Source organism: Xiphophorus maculatus, chromosome 12, assembly GCF_002775205.1.
Source record: "Xiphophorus maculatus strain JP 163 A chromosome 12, X_maculatus-5.0-male, whole genome shotgun sequence".
NCBI classification, from domain to species: domain Eukaryota; kingdom Metazoa; phylum Chordata; class Actinopteri; order Cyprinodontiformes; family Poeciliidae; genus Xiphophorus; species Xiphophorus maculatus.
Window position 1 is genome coordinate 14,457,373 of NC_036454.1, and position 22,750 is coordinate 14,480,122.

Consider the following 22,750-nt stretch of genomic DNA (forward strand, 5'->3'; position numbering starts at 1 on the left):
GCCGAGGAGGGTCATATTTGTGATTCTTTTTCTTTTATTTATTTATTTTTATTAGCCCTGACTCCTTTTCACTTTTTTCTGGTTGACTTCAGTTCTGGGTCTTGTTTGTTCTTGTTCAAACTCTGTTTCAAAGCCCAATGAAGAAATCGTCTCTGTACAGTTTACTGTACATGTCCTTCCAGTTAACACTAATGTTTTATGGCTGTTAGTTCTAAAACTGCTGTTGTTTTCAGATAGCTAATTGTCATTTCTAAAAACACTGACCAACAATAAACCAGCCAGTATTTTCTAATACTGGCTGATTTGAGGAGCGACTTACTGCAAAGATTTTCAGTCAACTTTATTCAGCAAGTTTGTGCACACAACCAAGGAATTTGACTTGTTTGACCTTGATATAATTTTTTAAAAATATAAATATATGAAAAGGACAAAATAAAAAACAATTGCATTTCTTTCTTGTTATTATGTATACGTACAGTGTTTTTTTTTCACATAGGCAGACAAGGTTGAATTAGTGCAAATATGCAAGGTATCGACTCTGTCGACTGTTAAGTGTTGATCAGGCAGACAGTCTGGGGAAAGAAACTATCTTGGCGGCTGCTTTTTGCAAATAGCTCTCTGTTCCGTGACCTGAATATAAAAATCCACACAACTAGTGTCCAGGATGTGTGGGGTCTGTGGAGATGAGAGGAGATGCACTCAGTTAAATAACTACCGCATACATGGAAATTTATTCTGGTCTTTGTTTGGACCTATGGTGATAATACTACTCCATATTTATTTATATCTTCTTGTCAAGACTGATTTAATAGAGAATTCATTCTGCCATACAAGACAATAAAACCATTTTACATTTTTTTCCCCCCACTGTATGTTATAGCTAAAACTGAATGCCAACTTGGCCCTAAAATAATTGCGATTCAGATGGAAAGCAGAAGTGCTGTTTATTATCTCAGATCATTCAATTTATTGTCTTTAATGAGATTAATATCTAAGAAACCATGTTGAGGATTTTTCTTCTTACTTCTAATAGGTCACAAGAAATTATTAAGGCTAAGTGACAATCTGGTTCCAAACAAGTCCAAAGTATAAAAGACACATGTGACTTTTGACAGTAAATGTTGCCCTTCAACAACATTTTTCCTTCCAGAATTCAATCTAGTGTTTTCTAGAGCATTAAAAGGACTTACTCATGGACAAAAGCGGCTGAATATTTCACATATCTTTATTAGTTCTGCTGAATGTTAACAAATGAATGGTTTTAATCAAGCCAGAGCAGTACTACTAACATAAATGCAAACAATAAAAATTTGAAACAAGAAGCATTTTTCCTCTCTAAACAATGCAATACTGTAACTACATCACCTACAACAAAAGGAACATTGTTATTTTTTTAGTTTTTTGGACAAGTTTGCTATGATTGCACCATTATGGGCAGCCAATTGGCTAGCTACACAGTAAAAAAAAAACACAGAAAGGAAAGCTAAAATGGCACGTATTTTTTCATCCTTTAATTCACCATAATATAATAACAGTAATAAAGATGATAATACTATGTAATACCTTAGAGATAAGTTAATATTCTTGAGCAACATTTTTTTTTAATGCTGGCATAAACAACAGTTATAAAAGCCGTGATATTCACATCTGACTCTACTGTACATCATAACTCATGTGTAGGACACTACATAGTGCAGTTAGCCTGAATGCTCTCCTTTAAAAAGGCAAACTTTCCACTTTTTAGATATTTTTTTAAAACTTCCTCCTTCTCTGCTTTTGTCTATGCAAATTATACAGAAGAAAGTAAGAGTTTTCTAGATATGCACACACCCTCAATGTAAAATTTTAGTCTCACAAGCGTTTATCTACTTTTTATTTATACAACCAAAACTTTAAAAAGCTGTAACATTGTGTTAAATGTAAATAAAAGCGCAATGCAATGGTTAGCAAATCTTCTAAATTAGTGGTCTTAAACTGCACTCCTCAAGGACCAGAGTCTTGTAACTTTTAGATGTGTCCCTTGTCCTACACACTTGAATTAAATTGTGAAATTGTGTCACTATCATTCAGTCTAGCTCTACAGATCTATGTTAATGAGCTCATATTGGAGCCAGGTGTGTTGAAGCAAATCTAAAAATTGCAGGACACCGGCCCTTGAGGAATGAAGTTGGAGACCCCTGCCCTACACTGGAAGATAATATAGTAAACATACCAAATGTGCAAACTAAGATAATGTACCACAGTTTCCATCCCTCTATTCTCTTCCTTTAATCTGATATTGGGCCATTGGGGTAACAGTTGGACATGCAGACATCTTCTTTCCAGCAAAACTCTCCAGCTCATTCAGGTGGATCCCAAGGCTTTCCCAGAAGGAAAACATATACAGTTCCTCAAGCCAATGCTTGGCCATCATAAGAGTCTTCACCCAAATGAGCGTACCATTAAAGCCTTCATAGGGATGCTCCTTGGAAGCACCTTGAGAAGATTCCCAAACCATTTCAATTGGCTTCTCTCAGTGTTGAAGAGCAGCTGCTGTAGTATGAGCTCTTCGCTCTACAACTTAAGGTGAGATTAGAGAAGAAGCCCATTTTCGCCATTTTTACTCAAGATCTTGTTTTTTCTGTCCTAACCCATATCTTGTGATGATAGAAAGGGAAGAGTACATAGACGCACCAATTGAGTTCAGCCTTCTTCACATCAGCAGATGGGAGAAGTGCCTGCATGACTGTAGCTGAAGTTCATGTCTATTTATCTCCTGCTCTATCCTATCCTCTCTCATGAACAAGATGCTAGGACACTTGAAGTCCCCTGCTTGAACCACAGACTGACCAGCATCTTGGATAGTCTACCTTCCAGATAAGAAACTCTTGACTGCCATTTGCAGCAGTGTGGTTTTAATGTTGAGTCTCTCAGAAGTAAATTTAAATAAAATTACATATGTTTTTGCACATTACAGGCCCCTTAGATTCAACTAGAGATTGTTTAAACACCGCCTACCTGAGGATTGTTCCTGACCATGTTCACTCCTTTATGACCACAGTGTACCCATCTTTTTATGGCTGCTTCCTGAATGAGAGGAACGAACCTCAAATCATCTCAAGACAGATTTGTTGCAAAGCTGCAGCAACAAATAAAGTGAGTATACACAGGTTTCAGAGCAGCATATGTTCTCAACAGGGGCTGAATTTGCCTGCGTGGCGACCCAGGACTATTGAACAACTATCCTGTATCGGACAAGAATGGGAAAGCACTGTCCTCCAAAAACTTCTTATACTTTCTTTTTTTGTATTGATTATTACTAAGCAGTCTTGAACAAATGGTGCAATATATTAGTTTTCACATTTAATATGTGTTCTATGTCTCATAGTGAATGAAATATGGGTTTATCGTCCAACCATTGGTGTTGTTCCACTTATTGCAGCTGCCCGGGTAACAGACCCAGTAGGGAAACCCAGACGCCCCCCGTCTCAGTGCCATTCCGGGAGATCACAAGACAGCTCATTTTATCCACTTGTAAGAGATTTGCAAAGCATTGCAATGTGTTTTTATTTCCATTTTACTTGTCTCAATATTTTTAAATATGCATCGCATCTTTTCCCTTCATATTTCTTAGTTTGTATTGCCACTAGTCCCTCTATCTTCAATCTCATAAGCTGAAGCTTTTCATATGTATACACACATGCACACACTCTCTTTCATACCTCCTCACACGCGCACATTTACAATCTATAACTATAATAGGTATATCTTTCTGCAAGTATATCATACATTCTATAAAAATGTTTCCCTTTGGGGTTACCGACTGCCTGCCTGACTGACTGGCTGGTTTCTTGGCAGTGAATGCACAGAGACACAATTATCATAATAGTATTCAAATTCAAACTGTGTGCGTACATTCACGTTCTTGCAGTTCAATGAAGGAGTTCAGCTGGAAACGTGCTCCTGTGACCTTCATTTTTCGTCACTGCAGAGAATCTAAAGTGAGAGCTGATGGAGTTCTCTTATGCTTAAAAATGTAATCTATACTCAGTTTGGGCTGATTATCTGCTAAGCAGTCGTATTTAAATTCAATTAGTAGAAAATATAAATTCTCTTGGTCTTAGTGTTTAAATGGGCCATGTATTGGACCCTGTGCAGTGTATGTTTCTGTATGTGTGTGAGACTTCAGAGGTCAACATCTGCTGAGATTAAAAAAGAAGACAGTCCAGCCCCGTATAATAGTCTTGCGCAGCTGGTGTGCCGATATTACAGTAAAAGCACTGAAAATAAATAACCACGCTCTCTAACTTTTTTCTTCTTCTTTTTTTCAGTTCCCAGCACTAATTTGCTCTCTTACACTTGCTGGGAAGGATGGGGTAAGGCGCTCTCTGGCCAAAATGTAAGTTGACGTCACACACTCTGACCACTAATTCTACTTTTACATAACCAGTGACATAGACTTACAATGAATAAACAGCACAATATATTCTTGTTAACCCTCTATGGCATGACTTTTTATTTTTGTGGGGAAGAAATATTTTCCTGCATTCTTTGGGAGCTTGGTGGTCCCTAATTACATGTCAATCATAAAATCGGACTCTGACACCTCCTGGAACCAGATTTGGGTTTGTTGCCTCAGGGTAACATTGGTCTAGAACACCAAGATTGTCTACACTGATTATGAGAAATGAAATACAAATCAAACAAAAACTATATTCATAAAAGAACTATTTTTTGGACAAAAATATGTCAAAAATCATGCCCCCCAAAAAATAAAATAAAGGAGCAATGTGAGGTACAGCTATGTGGTTTGTTGCCTGAGGGCAACGCCATGCCATAGAGGGTTAATCATTTCCGACAATATCCCTGATTGTCTTGTTCCTTTTCTGGCGTGGGAATTAAATGATGCATGTATTAGGTCTGTAATTAAAATTTTTTTTCATGGTTTTCTATTTTTTTGCCATCCAACCATATAGCACACATTTCTGATAATGTAAGATGTATCCGTGTGCAACACTAAGAGAGACAGAAAGGCCCCTTAGGAGGTTAAAAATTCAGCAATAATGCAGAATGTAGTTCAGTTTCCTGTTGATATGATGTTTGTTCCTGATAGGTTTGTTGCTTTGAAAAAAGTGATTGTTTTAGACCTTGTTTTCTACTGTATGCTGAAATGGGTTTTGTGTAAGAGGCCTCACCACTGTGAGTGTAGAAAAAATGAGCATTAGCATCATGAATCTGTGTCTATATCTCTGTAGACTCTATCCTCTCCAGGCGCGACGGTCCGGCCCATGGAGGAGCGAGCTGGTGGAGTGAGGGGGGGCCCTTTTGGTCTTCACAGGGAGGAGAGAGAGTGAGGGCGATGGGTCCAGAGAGGGAAGGAGGAACAGAGATGGAAGGCGGACCAGAGAGAGAAGGAGGACCAGACATGGAAGGAGGACCAGAGAGGGAAGGAGGGCCAGAAAGGGAAGGTGGACCAGAGAGAAATGGAGGTCCAGAGTGGGAAGGGGGACCAGAAAGAGAAGAAGGACCAGAGAGAGAAGAAGGACCAGAAAGGGAACAAGGACCAGAGAAGGAAGGGAGTTGCTGAGGAGACAATGGTGACATGGCTGGAGGCGGAGAGTTAGAGGAGGTTGGGGAAGTGGTGGTGGTAGTGGTAACAGTAGTGGTGGAGACCGTGGTTTGCTTGGTTCCCAACTGGCTCATCCGCTTTTCCAAAGCTTGGTTTTTCTGTAGAGTTTCCACATAGCTGAGCTGCAGTTGTGCCTGATACTTCAAAACCCGTTCCTTCTCGTCCTGCCAGGTGTGCCGTTCCTGGTCAAAGTTGAGGGCTTGTCGTTCCCGCTGCTGCCGCTCCAAGCGCAGTACACCCTGCAGCTGCTCAAGCTGCCTGCGTAGCTCCCCAGCCTCATCCCAGTGGCCCTCCTGCGCCCGCTGTGGCTGATGGGCTTCCTGACGCAGCTGCATGTCCTGGCAGAGTTGGGAGTCGTGACGGAGCTGGGCCTCTTGGCGCATTTGAGCCTCATGGCGGAGCTGGGCCTCCTGACGCAGCTGTGCTTCTTGGCGGATTTGGGCCTCGTGGCGAAGGTGAGCCTCCTGCCGGAGCTGGGCTTCCTGGCGGAGCTGGGCCTCCGGTCTGATCTGCGGGTTCTGACCCATTTGGATGTCCTGTTGCATATGGGTATCTTGTCGGTGCTGCACATCGCGCCACTGAGCTTCTTCACGCTGCTGCCTCTCCTGTCTCTGAGCTTCCTGCCTTTGGGCTTTAGCTTCATCGCTCTGCAGGCTGAGCAGGGTGTCGGATGTGGGGGTGAGTGAGCTGGTGGAGGGCTCAGTTGGGTTTCGAGGGCAGTGGACTGCTCCCCACGGTGGCAGCAGCCCTGCTGCAGCTAAGTTCGGGCTCACAATCACTTCTGCTCCTCTGCTCGCTTCACTCAGAGCACGCTTTAAACTTAGCACCTCTGCCTCAAACACACCCAGCTTCTCTCTCAGGATGGACACCTGGGGGAAAAAGAAATGCAAACTCTTATGTAAACAGAGCATTGTAAATTTTAGATTTAGTTTATAGTTATAAACAAAAAATGTGGTGTGCTTTTTGTCATCCTTTCTGAATCATTACTTAGTTAATCCACCTTTTGCTGCATTTACAGCTGTAAGTCTTATGAGGAATGTCTCTACCAGTTATGCACAGTTAAAAAAAAAATTTACTCTTTTTTTTTTTTTTTTTTTTGCAAAACTATCCCAGACTCAGCCAGACAAGATGGATAAAGACAAAAAACATGAATTTTCTATCTCTTTCTTACATTATATCTTAAATTTTGGCCTGGACTTTGACTAGGCTATTCTAACTGATGGATATCATTAACATTGAGCCGTCCTGTTGTAGCTCTGGCTAGAGTTCGAACCGTCCGTCCGTCCGTCCGTCCATCCATCCATCCATCCATCTATCTATCTTCTTCCGCTTATCCGAGGTCGGGTCGCGGGGGTAGCAGCTTCAGAAGGGAGGCCCAGACTTCCCTCTCCCCAGCCACTTCTTCTAGCTCCTCCGGGGGAATCCCGAGGCGTTCCCAGGCCAGCCGAGAGACATAGTCCCTCCAGCGTGTCCTGGGTCTTCCCCGGGGCCTCCTCCCGGTGGGACGTGCCCGGAACACCTCACCAGGGAGGCGTCCAGGAGGCATCCTGACCAGATGCCCGAGCCACCTCAACTGGCTCCTCTCGATGTGAAGGAGCAGCGGCTCTACTCTGAGTCCCTCCCGGATGACTGAGCTTCTCACCCTATCTCTAAGGGAGAGCCCAGCCACCCTACGGAGAAAACCCATTTCGGCCGCTTGTATCCGCGATCTCGTTCTTTCGGTCATGACCCAAAGCTCATGACCATAGATGAGGGTGGGAACGTAGATCGACCGGTAAATCGAGAGCTTCTCTTTTTGGCTCAGCTCTCTCTTCACCACGACGGACCGGTACAGCGCCCGCTTGACAGCAGACGCTGCGCCAATCCGCCTGTCGATCTCCCGCTCCCTTCTTCCCTCATTCGTGAACAAGATCCCGAGATACTTGAACTCCTCCACCTGGGGCAGGACACCGCCCCCAACCCGGAGAAGGCACTCTACCCTTTTCCGGCTCAAGACCATGGCCTCGGATTTGGAGGCACTGATCCCCATCCCGGCCGCTTCACACTCGGCTGCGAACCGCTCCAGCGAGAGCTGCAGATCATGACCTGATGACCGGATCCCCTCAACACCTTGGCTGCGCCTAGAAATTCTGTCCATGAAAGTAATGAACAGAATCGGTGACAAAGGGCAGCCCTGGCGGAGTCCAACTCTCACCGGAAACGAGCCCGACTTACTGCCGGCAATGCGGACCAGACTCTGACACCGGTCATACAGGGACCTGACAGCCCGTATCAATGGGCCCGGTACCCCATACTCCCGGAGAACCCCCCACAGGGCTCCCCGAGGGACACGGTCGAACGCCTTCTCCAAGTCCACAAAACACATGTAGACTGGTTGGGCGAACTCCCATGCACCCTCCAGGACCCTGCCGAGGGTGTAGAGCTGGTCCAGTGTTCCACGACCAGGACGAAAATTAGTTCGAACCGAAATTAGTATTTTAAATTAGCTTGTGATTTGTTCAATCAACACTTTTCACAAACCCAAGTCTGTCAACAAATTTTTACTAGAGTCTGAGAATACTGAAAGGTTAAGAGAGCAGGTAAAAAACGAATCATCACAATGATAAAAAATATTTTTACATATTCTTGAATTTTATGAGCCTTTTCTCTTGTTTTTGGAGGAAATTAATTTAAATGCGTGACTTTTTAACATGCTTATATGACCAATGAAGTGGCATTTTTGATATATTGGCAATATGTGAAGTTTTCCAGGATGCCATCAGGTGTTGAAGGCACCAACACGAAATAAAAAAAATGTCAGTCAAGCCCTGAATGAGTTTTGTACTGAATTTACAGTAAGGAGTTGACGCCCTCTAGTGGTGAACAGGTGCACTGACATTAGAGGAAGCAATTTAGGTGAGTGTGCATCGCAGCGTTTTACTCCAGTCCATCTTTTGGTGGATTTACTGGATTTCCATTTGTTTGTAGGAGGTATAACTGTTTGATTGTGTCAATCAAACGGGTGACACATGTCTGCCTTCACTAACAGAGCTACATTCTTTGATTTCTTGAATGGAGCGGGGCACCAAAACGGGAGGTGCTTGGAAGAAACAACACTGAGCCCATGGCTTAAGGCAGGGATTCCCAACCCTGATCCTTGGGAAGCGATCCTACAACATTCATTGCTTCAACACACTTAACTCTGATGCTTTAATTACGTGCCATGACTTCAGACATGACATCCCCAAAGACCAAGGTCGGGGACCACTTCCACAACCCCCGCCATGGTGGATATAGTTTGCAGTCATTTTCATGTATATTTCATAAATAGGGTCACTCTGTGTAAAACTACTGAAAAAAATTGCACAAACATTTTCTCAATTATACTGATTTTCTACCTTTGACATTTCATTGATTTGCATTAACGGAAAAAATAATAAATATTTGTCAAAACAGAATTATATGTATGCTTTTAATTTGTAACCCAATTAGTGAGAATGGAATATTTTAATTAAAAACTGAACTTGTTTTCTATGTTTTAAGGTCAATTTATACCACGTTTTGTATGAACAACATTGATTGACTGATAAAGTACGTGATTTTTTTTCTTAATACAACAGTGCAGTTCGCTTTAAAAACCCACCTCAGACAGTGTCCTCCTCAGCTCGCCTTCACACTTCTCCAGTTCCAGACACTTTGTGCTGTAGGAGTCCTTCAGACCCAGCATGACCTCCTCCCGCTCCCTCAGCTGGGCGTTGAGCTCCTTCAGCTGGCCCCTCAGGGCCACCATCTCTCCGGCCCGCTGGGTCACTTCAGCCTGACTCTCTCTGAGCTGCTGCTTCAGCAGGGAAATCTCACCTGCTTTCTGACAAACCTGCCACAGGAACAATGCGTGAGTTGTATATAGTTTAGCTTCATCTACTGTTATTGGCAACCGTAGAGAAGACGTAAAAAAACGCTTTAAAACATTTACTGCGTGGTACGCTGAAAATGGGTTGTCAGAAGGTCATTTAGAAGAATTATGTATCAAAACATGGACACAACTCTGTTCAAGTATTTCTTCACAATAAAGCTGTTTTCCTCTCATAATGACTTGGTTTTGATACATTTTTGAATAATTTCTCTAATGTACAGCTAAAGATCTGTGACTTAGTAAGCTATATACTGTACATCTAGTGTATTTGTCAGAATGGAACTGCTACAAAAGAGGTGAGTTTTGATCAACTTTTTCTTTTAAAAATTAGGATTGTCCTGCACTTTTATTCAGAAGGATAAGTTTATGAAGATCCTGAGTCACGTATATAATAACGATTCTACATGCTTGAATGAATGGAAGGAGAAAACAGGGACATTGACTCTTATTTGATATTTTATTCAGAAAAAGAATGCTATAAATAGCTTCTGTATAGTATTTTGTTTCAGGCTAAGACAGAATATAAAAAAATATCTTATAGCTTTTAAATCATGATTTCATGTTCATTTTGAACTTCAATCTTAATTTTAGCCACTAGGTGTTAAATTGATAAACATTTAAACAACTTTTTCAATTTTAAATGCCATTAAACTGGTTACATGATGGAATCAGGTAGCGATATTCTACCTGAAATTTCTCAACAATCAATTTATCCAGCAGAGCTTTTATATTATTCAAACTATTTTAGAAGTTTCTTTTTAGGATAAGTAGGATTTCGGTTCACTGCTTTGCTTGATTATCAAACCAAATGTATGAAGCTGCACAATGTCTCACCTTTAAATCCTACTGTACATGAAGGGCTGCAGTCATTTTACCAAACTAGTCAAGTGGAACATCTCATGTCTCACCTCCCACTTGGTCTCCTCCAGACGCGGCAGGATGTCAGCCTGTTCTTTCCTGTAGTCCAGGCACTTTCTCTCCAGTTCCTCTCTCTGAGCCAGCAGGGCCGCCATCTCCTCCTGGAGCCTCCTCTTGTCCTGAGACAGACGAGTGATCTGGGCCTGCAGAGCGGTCTGGGAACGCTGAGCCCGGCGGGTAACCTACAGGAGAACGTAAATGTACTATTTACAGCTTGTAAAATATATTCACACCCTGTAAACGTTTTGACATTTTGTTGTTTTACAACTACAAGCTTTGCTGTGGTTTATTCAAAAGATAAAGCAGTGCATATTTGTGAAGTGGCAGGAAAAGGCTGTGTCTTGAATGTTTTGCATATAAAATTAACAAAAGTGTGACCTGCATTTATAGCCAGATCATAGTACTGCTTAATCTGTCCACTAAAAATTAAAAGAGTGTGGAACAAATGGAAACCCACAGAGACCTGGTTATATAATCTGACCCACCAAGCAAGGAAATAATATTTTTTTTCTTTTCTTAATATACAAAAAAATGCATTTATGGGTTTTTCTTTTATCCCTATTTTATTTCCTCTAAAGTTTGCATATTTATACCTTATAAATGTAGGCTGTGAGAGCTTAAAAATTCAAGTCATATTTCTTATTTGTGCATACAATCTTGACCAATAAAGCAGATTTTGAAAGCTTTAATTGAGAAAAGCAGCCAAAAGGCCCACAAGAACTTCGGAGGAGCAGCAGCGATCCACAACTCAGGTGCGAAAATCTGTTGACGTAACATCTGTGCCCTCCACATATCTACTTTTTATGAAAGACTGATGGAAAGATTGTTATTGTTGAAAGGAAGCCATTAGATGTCCCGTCTGCAGTTTATCAGAAACAATTCAGGGAACAAAGCAAATGTGAAAGAAGGTGAACTGTTCAGATGGGACCAAAATTGAACTTTTGGTTCGTATGCAAAACGTTATATGGAAGAAAACAAACATTTAACATCACCCTAACATACTGTCAACGCTGAGAGAGGTGGTGGTGATGGCAGCACAGGTTACCGCAGGAAGCTGTTTTATATAACTCAGGTTACCTGCTGCAGACGTGAAGCGTAGTTCTGTCTCAGCTCGTCCATCTGCCGCTCCCAAACACGCTGCTTCTCCTCAAACACCTGAATGATGGCCGCCTCACTCTGGTCCAGGTTCCTGCGCATGTGCTGTACCTGGAGGATAGAGATGGAGACGGATCGGGCCTGACAACTAAATATATACAGAAGAAGAGCAACACCTTTGATAACAGTTAAGTTATAGGAATCTGTTATCATCCTGGTTTTTTCTCACGGTTAGCCAACTCTTAGCTATACAGTTCTCAGTAAGACTTTTAATTAATATGCCAGGTTATGATAGAAATAAAACAAATAATCTTAAAGCTGTAGTATGCAACTTAAAAAATGTCGTTTTTTTTACATATTTGTTGAATCTGTTACTATGTTGTGACAGTATAATGTGAGACAGATCTGTGAAAAAAATCGAGCTCGTCTACTTTCTCCCAGTGCTAACTGCAGACATACACAAATTAGTCAGAAACAACCAATCAGAGGCAGGAGGAGGGTTTCAGCGTTGTCAGTCATGCTTGTGTATGCGCTGCTCACACTCGCCCTCTTGTTGTCTGCTACACTACACCTTCTTCTCGACTGCAGAGCCTGTCACGAATACTCAGGCTAATTAGCATCGTTAGCACTAGCTGTGGAAAAACAGTTTTTCGGTGACAGCAAGTTGTTTCACATACATGCAAGTGTTTGTGCATATACACAAGATTGATTGACTGTGCTAAGACCTTCCTCCTGACTCTGATTGGTTGTTTCTGACCAGGAATGGTGCATTTCTGCAGAAATACAACGAGGAAGTGTGGAGCTTAATGTTTTCACAGATTATTTGTCTTACACTGACACAACATGATGACAGTTTTAACAAACATGTAAAAAACATAATTTTGTAAAAACAACATAAGCAGATTTTAATTTCTGACATTCTTAGAAATCAAATCATATTTAGGGTCCTGTAAAGAGAGTTTGGGTCAACTCTTTCCTCTTTGAATTTTGCCTCCAATATTACATATTTCTTTGAAAACTTTAAAAGTGGTCTTTGTTCATAAATTTAAAGATCATTTTCAGAGGAATTTTCTTAGATTTGATAATATTGGCACCATGGTGCACATCCTGTGTTGTAAATTGTAGAAATTTTGGAATAAATACCAAGCAGAGCATTTCTAAACGTCCTCTCACCTCTTGCTCTTTCTCCCACAGTCGGTCCTCGAGGTCCTGGATGATGTCATCAGACGAGGGGGAGGGTCGCAGAGGTGCTGGAGCGTCACTCAGGTGGCTCAGCCTCTGATAGGACGAGGAGCTCTTCCCTGAGGAGGACCGACCGCTGTCTGAGGCGCTCAGCCCGTTCTGCTGGACAGAACCACAACATGACGGTGACGCTTCAACAATATATTCACGGCAGGGAGAATTGAGCATCAAAAAAAAATCAGAGGACAGCCTTACCTGGTAGCCAGGTTTGTCCAGTTTGTCCAGACCTGCAGCTGCCCCCGCCATGCCCAACCTGTTAATGTGGCTGGTAGAAGCACTTAGGGGCCCTAAAACCGCTGGGGGCCCACATCCAGACCCCGAGCCTGTGTAGGTGGGCAGACTAGTCAGGGAGTTTCTCCCTGAATCTGACATCCCTCCCTGAACCACTTCAGTACCATTTCCCCCTCCATCACTCCTGCTGACCCTAACTGGACTGTCTTGGTCCAGCAGCAGGGCCTCTGGCACTACCCCTCCATCCCCTCCCACTGCGTCTCTGCCTCTCCTGCCTACTCTGCCCTCACTGAACCCCTCGCCCCTGGCGTCAGTCTTTCCCTCGCCCCCGGCCCCTCCCGCCTGGCCCACCAGGTTCTGCATGGAGTGAAAGCTTTTGGGAACCACCGGCTTGAAGGCGGAGGGACGGACGAGGCCGGAGGTGCTCTGCATCGCCTGTGGAGTAGAAGGAGGAAGGATTCAAAATGAAATAGATAAATACTGGAGTCATTTCACTGCTAAATTATGCATATGTGTGTAAAAAACAGTTTAGATACACCCATCATCATCAGCATGAATGTCATATTGATTTGGGATTTTTCATGAAATATCAGGGCCAGTCAATTAATTGTAAAAACAAGAATCAAGTGCACAGGTGGAAGTTTTTGTGGATTTTCTCTAATCAACACAATTCAGTCCATGAAATCCTACATGAATGCTCAGATAGATACACACATCCCTGTTAAGGTTTGGTTAAATGCTGCTTGGTGGGTTGCGGGAAAACCACATCGTTTTTGTTGCTGATGGAAAATTCTGGCACTCTTCTTCACAGAACCAGAAGGGCTCTTTGTAATTGATTTTGTTGCTCAGATCCAGCTTTTAAACAGAGTCAAAGAGTTTTCACTTAATATTTTATTAATTTCTGGACCAGTTTTGATTTGTGTTTTGGATCATTTTGGGTACAATGAACTGCATCCAGCTTTTAATATGCGGACAAGTTAAGGAATTTATAGTTACAGTAGTCCTACCTCTTCATTTATCTATATCATATGTACAATCCACAGTACTACTGCCAGGGAAACCGACCCTTAGTATGATACTGCCACCACCATGGTCAACAGTTCTCATCATTGCATCCAACGGTGTTGATTTTGAAGCAGGTTCCTCTTTAGTCAATGTTTTAAGCAATAGTGATGTAAATCTTACTGTATTGTTTACGCTTAGGCTTGAGCCTTGTTGGTTCCTGGGTTGTTCAGGAATATTATGACTCATTCAGCTTCACCTGAGGGTGACAGCTTGAGTCGTTTTAACACAACAATGATCTCAAACACACCAAAGTGGTTTAGAAAGATTTACATCAAGATTCCAGAAAGGTCGCCCCAACACCCTGACCTGAACGTTAATGAAAACTTGTAGATTATGTGACAGGAAATCAGCCAATTCTGCCAATTGTACCAAAAGCAGCGGTCACATATCCAACCAAAATTATGTTGGAAGCTTCTTGATGGCTGCAAAAACCCAAGATTAATATGACATCCATGCCCGTGATGAGTGCATGTAAACTTCTGCACAGAACATTAGTTTTGGTGTTATGTCTATAACTCTAAGTGGTGTCATAAAGTTAAAGAATGTGCATTGATGCCATTATTTGTAATTATTCCAACAGAGAATCAGTTTAAAGTTATCTTTGCTGATATTATTATCTATGCTTGCTTAGTGTTATATCTTAGATTTTCCACATAAGTGTAAGCAATAACTGCCTAGCTTAAGTATATAAATTTTTTTTTTACTTTTACAATAATATTATTGATCTTTTACACAATAGAGAAAGTTTATAAAATAGCTTAGATTAGGGTAGATAGAATAGATTAGGGTTTATCACGGGATACAAAAAATAATAGTAAGTGGTGTATTTTCATGTTTTCCCATTGTCTTCTGGCTGTTCTAAGGACTTATTTTCTTCAGCATTTGCTGGTCAAATCAAGGTGAAATACTTTTAAACAGGGTTATAAAGCTACAGCGGTTCTTTTCAGAATAAATTAGAAATTTCTGCCATTGTTCTATGAAGCATGTTCCCAGGAACAGACATGAACAAGATGAGGAAGCATTTAGATGTTGATCTCTCTCAACTTTAAAAATGGGGTTGAAAAAATATTAAACCCATTTTCCCCCGTTTGAACCTGATGTATTCCTGACATTTCCAAAATCTGCCTGTGATTGCTCAGTAAACATCTTTGCCTTTTCCTTCAGTCTAAGGTGAGTTGAGACTCAAACAGAGTAAAACAAAAATCAGACGACTGAAACATAGGGAAGACTGATCACCTCTTCAGATTTATTTGGAATAAATATTTCTGATTACATAATACTTGTCTTATTTTTCTGTGAATATTTTGTTATTTTTCAGTTTTTCCTCCACTCCTCAAACATGTGTCCACATCCTATAGCAAATTTCTTTAAAAAAAAAAGATAGATCCGTTGATTAGAATGTAAAGTGAGTAACGAGCAGGACACCCAGTTTGACTTTTGATGCAATCAGAAAACAGGGGCTGTTTTTCTTGTTAACTGAGCTGAGCGAACAGGACTGTGGACGGAGGATGAACAAGATACAAGTTGGTATCTTGTTCCAACTTGAAACACAAAATAAGTTGCTCAGTTATTCCTATAGTGGCAGTTATGGTGGTGGGAGTTTTCCCCTCTCTGATTAAAATTAAGTAGGAAAATTCAAAATTTAGTTTAAATTAATGGCACAAGCCTTTTTCTTTAAATTCCTTCTTGACATTTAATCCTATTATAAAAGTTAGATTTTTAACTATTTCAATGGATGTTGTGAGAATCTTTTAGCTTGTAAGATCTGTTTAGTGTTAGTATCATTATTCATATTTATCTTTTGCAATTTGTCTATTTTTACTTTAATAAGCCACTAATAAGTTAATTATTGGTTATTGGATATATTGATCTTTCCATTTTATTCAAACTTTCTTTTTTTTTTACCTTAAGCAAGTCTCAGTTTTGAAAACTACACAAATACCTTAAATATATGATAAAGCTTGCTCTGTGGAAGTAAATAATACTTTGAACAGTTTCTATTTAAAAGATAAAGAGTTATTTATTTATGCACATTGATGTACTGTAGTTTATTGTGATTTCTATATGATGAAACTGAGTCCAAAATGTCAAACTACCTGCTCCAGTTTTCCTGACACGGCCATGATCTTGGGCGGGTTGTGGTTTGGTGGGTTGTGGCCGACTGGATTGTTTTCATTGTCGGTTCTAGTTGCAACCATCTCTCTGTGCTGGTGGTGGTTCATGCCCACACTGGTCTTCTCGCTGACTCCTCGACCCACAATGTTTCCACAAACATCCAGACCGGCCGCCTGCATCTGCATCTCCCTCTCCCTCTCTCTCTCCATCCGCTCGTTCTCCAGCCTCTCTCTTTCGCGGTCCCTTTCTCTCTCCCTCTCTCGCTCCCTCTCTCTCTCTATCTTCTCCCTCTCTATCCTCTCTCTTTCCCTTTCCCGGGCCCTCTCCCTCTCTCGCTCCCTCTCGCGCTCCAGCCTCTCCCTCTCCACCCGCTCCCGCTCCCTCTCCCGGTTTCTCTCCCTCTCGCGCTCCCTCTCGAGCCTCTCCCGGTCCCAGTCTCTGTCCCGGTCCCGGTCCCTGCCCCTCTCGCGCTGCCTCTCCCTGTCCCACTCCCTCTCCCTCCTGACAGCTACGTTCCCACAGTCCAGTTGGTTGTTGTTGGAGGGGGCGGTCATGGTACATTCAGTGTGGGTTGAGGAGACTGTCTCTGTTGGCCTGTCAGTCCCGGTGCAGGTCCCAGTCCCGATACTAACACTGCCTCGCTCATCGCTTGACGCCGTCCCGTCCGAAATAGTCGCCGGGGGGCGAGGCAGCCGCTCGGCGCTGCAGCTGCGGTCTGCAGGGCAACGGCGAGAGAGAGGAGGGGCTCGGGGCAGGGTGGTCCTCGTGCCCACGGACTTCATGGCAAACTCCTGCTCTCCTGCCACCCCACTGCCAACACTGCCCATAGTGAAGGTCAAAGGTCAGGGATTAGAGGTTAGGAGTCAGGATTGGGGAGGGTCACAGATACATTTGGAAGTAGTGTGGGTCATCACAACCTAATGCAGGTAGTGGGGGCACACACACTAGAGGAACACAGAAAAACGAAAGCAGTTATACAATATAATAATTGCATAATGACTAGTTATACAATATTAGAGGCAAATTAGATTCCTGCTCACAAACAGGGGCATCGTGGTCCTCCCACCACCATGAAAAACCAAAAGGGTCACAAAGATTAGTCTGACCGGTAAAAAAAGTTGAAAATTATGAAACCGATTATTTGCTTATGGGAGGGGCAAATAGAGAGAATTTCCAATAACACACAGGTACCTGTGGTTAAGATGTGTTAAAAGTCTTCAGATCTAAACCTCTTGCTCTCCTGGAGCATAAAGTGTTGGGAAAAAGTTTTTTTTTTTTTTGCTTTAATTTAACTTCCCACATCCGGGCCACTGCCAAACCTCAAGAAATCAATTAAATGGATCTGAGAACGGGAAACAGGCTAAACTGGAGGTGAGAATAAATTTTTTATCATTTATTATTTATTGTGATGCATTTCTTGTCATAAGACTTTAAATTTATTGTTGTCATGATAAATTCCAATGAAGTGATATTTACAACTGGCCTTATTTTTGGGATTGTTATTCTCTTTACTATTTTTTTCCAGTTTGTTCAACGTATATCTATACATTTCAAAATATAATTAAATGTGTGCAGGTTAGTGATATAAATCACTTCTTTATGTGACTGGTGCCCAAACGAAGCATATTGGAAATGGGTATGTCTTTGAAGAGTAGTGTTTGTGTTTGTGGGGCTATGATTGCTGTGCAATGCAGTTGCAGTCATACAGTCACCCTAAAAAATTAAGTAATAAATTGTTCTTATCATCACTTTTATTGTTATCACAATAGTATCACAAAATATCAAACAATAAAATACTTCAATCTGTATCTGTTTCTTATTCAACACACCCTTTTAAGTGTGTTCATCCCAGTAATGAAGACCTTCATTACAATCATGATAAAACTTTAAGTTCATATTACCCATCCAGTGGCTACATGTTTTCTAACAGCAATTGATCCTGTCCCAATGTAAAGAACCGACATCTATCTTTCTGAGAAAATGACAACAAAGTAATTTCAAAGGCTTTGAGACTTCAGCAAACTACAGTAAGACCACTTATCCACAACCGGAGAAAACATGGGAGTAGGTCAGACCGGCCTACCAGAATTACTCAAAGAGTGCATCAACAATTCATCCAGGTCACAAAATGACTAAAAATAACATCTAAAGCACTGTAGGCCTCACTTCAGCTAAGGTCAGTGTTCATGATTTAGCAACAAGAAAGAGAGACGAGGCAAAAATGTCATCTATGGGAGAAATCCAAGGCCAAAACCACTGCTAACCAACAAGAACAAAGAGGCCTGTTTCACATTCATCCACAGATAAAAGTGGAACTTTTTGGGAATGTGTGCACCTTGTAATAGCTGGTCTTTAGGATTGAAAATAAAATCATTCTGCTAGTCAAAGTTGCTTCTGCTCTCTGTTAGAAAATCCTGAGGATGTTCTGTCATGACTTTAAGTTCAAGCACACTTGGTCCAAGGCACACCAACAAGTCCACCTCTGAATGGCTTAAAAGGAAGATAAATTAAGGTTTTGAAGTAGTCTAGTCAAAGTCCATACATAAATCTGATTAAAATGCTGCAGCAGGACCTTAAATAGGTTATTGGAAACACTCGTGGCTAAACCTAAAAACGTAGGTTTATGAGACAGTTACTTTTTCACAGCACTATAATTTAACAATAAACAATAGAAACAATAATTTTATTTGAATACACTTATTTATGGGGGTGAAAGATTCAATGTTAATAAATAATAATAAGCTTGGGAATGGATAGCATCACAAACTAATTAAAATACCAGTAAACTAGTGGCATATACCAGAACACTTTCAAAATAGATGAAGGCCATTTAAAATTTGTAAAATTTGTTTTCTATGTTATTTTTTTCTCTCACGCATATTTTTAACTTGACAGTTTTCCAACTATAGCATTAGGTTTGAACACCACTGATCTGGAGCAATTGGGCAAAGTTCCCTGCATAATCCAGCAATATAATCTATAAAGACTAAGTTCTGTCACATCAGCACTTTTCCCATTTTTACTATCATTTTTTAACATGGGATTTCCCCCCCCTGAATAAATGTACTTCAATTACAGATTTGATTATTCTACATTTTTCATTTTAAGTTAAAGGATTACTTTATTTTAATGCTTTTTACACATGTTTACCAGGATGTCAAGGAATACAAATTTGAAAAAGTCCCTTGTGCCCATGTGAATAAAAACACAACTCAAATTTTCACTGAACTGAAAAGCAAATATTGTTGTTTTTTCACTAAAAGAACAACGGAAAGAAATGTACTTAACACAAGCTCTGTAATGAACACAGTGAATTTTGTCAACTCAATTTTCCCTCATATGCTATGTATTACAGAAGCTTAATATCTGTTGTTGTCATTCAGAAATCTCATAACTAACCCATTATTGCAACTGTAGTTTTAAAAACAACACTAGTATGGCGATGGTTTCCTCCATTGTCACCAACTTTGTGTGCAAATTCAGGTTTAGAGTCGATCACTTGTTGGAGTAGGACTGCTTTAGGACCAAACAGCAATAAAACTCAACACCTCGATCTAAGCTTGTTTTTGTTGAGGTTATTGTTAGATAAGCCTGGGAACAATATATTTGAAACAGTGTTGGGATAAACTGTTTGTTTTAAAGTGGCTGAACAAATCTACTGCGTTAGTTTTACAGCAACTCTTCCATGCTGATTGTTTCGACTGTTATTGGGATGATCTTATATCCATATTATAAGCAAGACAGAATGGAAATCTGCTGTTGCCAAAAAATGTTTTTCGTAGCCTTTTGTAGAATATTGGTGAATTTAATATTTGATTGGAACATAGTTCTTAAAACTCAGTTCATCCTGATGGCAAAAAACCCTTTTTCTCAGCTACATTTCAGGTGAGAAGAAATGCATTGTGGGCACGAGATTCATAATAAGTTTGGCAGTTTTGAATGATTTGCAGAGTGGAATAATTGTAGAACAGTCAGGGGTTCAAACACATTTTATAATTTTAAAATAATTATATACGTCTTTACTTTTATCATATCATATTCACAAACAATTCTAAATTTAACCAAATAATTTTTAAAGAAAGTTGTCTCCTAGTATTTGCTTGTTTTGATTTAATGATTTATGGTCTTATATAGAAGTATTTATTCTATCTGGCTTTATATTTTTAACAAAATAAGAGGAAAGAATGCAACAGTAAAGAAATCTTCAGATGAATCATTACTGTGTTGGATAAAATTCACTCAGTGCATCTTTGTGTGCTTTTTCTGACAAATTAACAGTAATTAAATGTAAAGATTGGTCAACTATATGTTGGTCAAACGTGTCTCCTGTTCTGCTCTGAAAGGCGTTTTTCTATTCCAGAAGCTCTTTTCTCTGTGAACCATGGTGGTGACCGTACTGCTTCCACATCAATGTCTGTTTTGGTAGCTGGATTTTATCTCTAATTTTGTTAAAATGCCTGGTTTCTTATAACATTAAAGGAATGATGCCAAAAAAAAGTTGGGGATGGGAGAATAAACATACGTATGCACACCCTTAACCCAAAACTGTGTGAAAACACTTTTTTTCAGGTTATTACTTTCAATCTACTTGTGTTCACACTGGATTTTAATTATGATGGATCTGGCTAACCTAAAATAAAATTCAGCTTTGCATCTTTTAGACATAGTTTTTGAAGAAGTTTTAAATGAGCAAATCAATCTCATTTTATAAAAGTATCATTCAGAAAAAGCATAGAAAACAATAATCCATACCATCATATACATTTCAAACCAGATATTTACAAACACTGTATCAAAAGACATGTTACCATCTTTTGCTCACTGTCTGATATTAAATCAGAAACATTTGCTATTTTAGGTCAGTAAAGATTCCCAAAAATATTTATATCAGCTAAATGACAGAATAATGAGAGATTTATGTTTAGCTACACAAAGATTAATATATCTTCAAACATTTTTTAAAAATTCAAAAGCGTCTAAAAGGCTAATTTGCAACATTTGCTTTAAGCAAAAATACACCCGAACTTGTATCTCATGCATTGGACAAATACAAAATGGCTATAATAGAAAAACTGGAAATTTCTACAAAACAGAAAGAAGACAACAACGAGAATCACACTGAAAGAACAATAATTTTTGGAGGGTGTTGGTTATGGTAGGTTTGCAAGACAGAAGCCTTTTTTTCAAATAAAATATTAATTCCTCTTTAAAATCTCAAAAACATCTTGCATGAAAATGTGTTTTAGTGAGATGAAAGCAAGCCTAAACATTTGAGCAACGATTTCAAAAGCTACGTTTGGCACAAAAACAGCTCTGAACTTCAAACAAACACCGTAACCATAGTAAAACATGGTGGTGGCATCATAATGCTTCTTCAGATTTAACTGTGATTTCTGGAGGAATTTATCAAAGTATCCCTTGATATGCTAAGTAGGCACCTGCTAGAAATCTAAAAATTGAACTTGGACTTTATTTTTTATAGTTGCAGAGAGCCAAAGCATACATTTAAATCAGCAAAAGAATGGCTTCACCAGAAGAAATTTAAAGCTTGGGAATGGCCTAGAGTAAGTAAATCCAACACCAAACCTGTGTGGGCAACTAAAGAAGATATGTCCTTACACTCTGATAGATTGTGAGACCTTTCACAAACAGAGTGGGCAAATACTCCCAAATTAAGATATGGCATACTAATAGACTCCACAAAGAATTAGTTTAAGGCTGTGCACATTTATGGTCAGCTGTATTTTTGTTGTTGTTGTTGTTGTTTGTTTGTTTTTGTTACTTTTTATATTTATCCCCCAAAATATGCTTGTTTTTTTCAGATTATTATATATGTGACATAGGCAGAAAAATATTTTTAAATGATTTAGCTTTCAAATTTTCTTCAGCACAGCACCAGATTAACAGGGATATGTATGCTTTCAACATTTATTCCCATACTGATGCATTTAATTTGGCCATAAAAAGGTAAACAAAATGGACTAAATGTGAAAAATGCCATATTTATGTTGAAATTAATGGAATTGAAACCCCATCAGATAAACTAATTAGCTAAGTATTTAGATAGATAGATAGATAGATAGATAGATAGATAGATAGATAGATAGATAGATAGATAGATAGATAGATAGATAGATAGATAGATAGATAGATAGATAGATAGATAGATAGATAGATGCAGTCATGCCATGCACCTCCCCTTCTCAGCCCATTTACTAGAGGTTTACTTCCACTCGGATGAATAGTAGTAGTAGTAAAATACCCTGGCTATGTATGTGCTGCTCTGCCTCCATCCCCTCCCCTCACGACTCCCTCGCTCTGCCTTTTCTCTGCATCCCTGGGCGGCAAGGGCGGCTTTAGCAGCATCCGCATCAAGCCCTGAATCCACTGCGCTCCCTGACAATTACCGACTAGGCCTCTGACTGGGAAAAAAAATAAACCCACAAAAACCTCACGACCCTCGCTGAAGACAGGGAAACAATAACACAAGCAATCTACATCAAAATGCACAGCGTCTCTGACATTGACGACTTATCATGCAGCAGCTTTGATTTACCGATTGTAGCATCCCGGCGGTCCGTCAT

The 22,750-nt window shown here is 40.3% G+C and overlaps 1 protein-coding gene across 1 annotated transcript; it reads right to left on the reverse strand.

Moving 5' to 3' along the window:
• Positions 1 to 4,750: 4,750 nt before the first annotated feature.
• lzts3 (leucine zipper tumor suppressor family member 3) lies at positions 4,751 to 22,750 on the reverse strand. Its single transcript, XM_014476147.2, has 7 exons — positions 16,148 to 22,750; positions 12,951 to 13,421; positions 12,687 to 12,857; positions 11,496 to 11,624; positions 10,409 to 10,600; positions 9,231 to 9,461; positions 4,751 to 6,477 (listed from the first exon to the last, which is right to left on the reverse strand). The coding sequence occupies exons 1-7, from the start codon at positions 16,991 to 16,993 to the stop codon at positions 5,221 to 5,223; spliced, it is 3,297 nt and encodes a 1,098-aa protein (XP_014331633.2). The 5' UTR covers positions 16,994 to 22,750; the 3' UTR covers positions 4,751 to 5,220.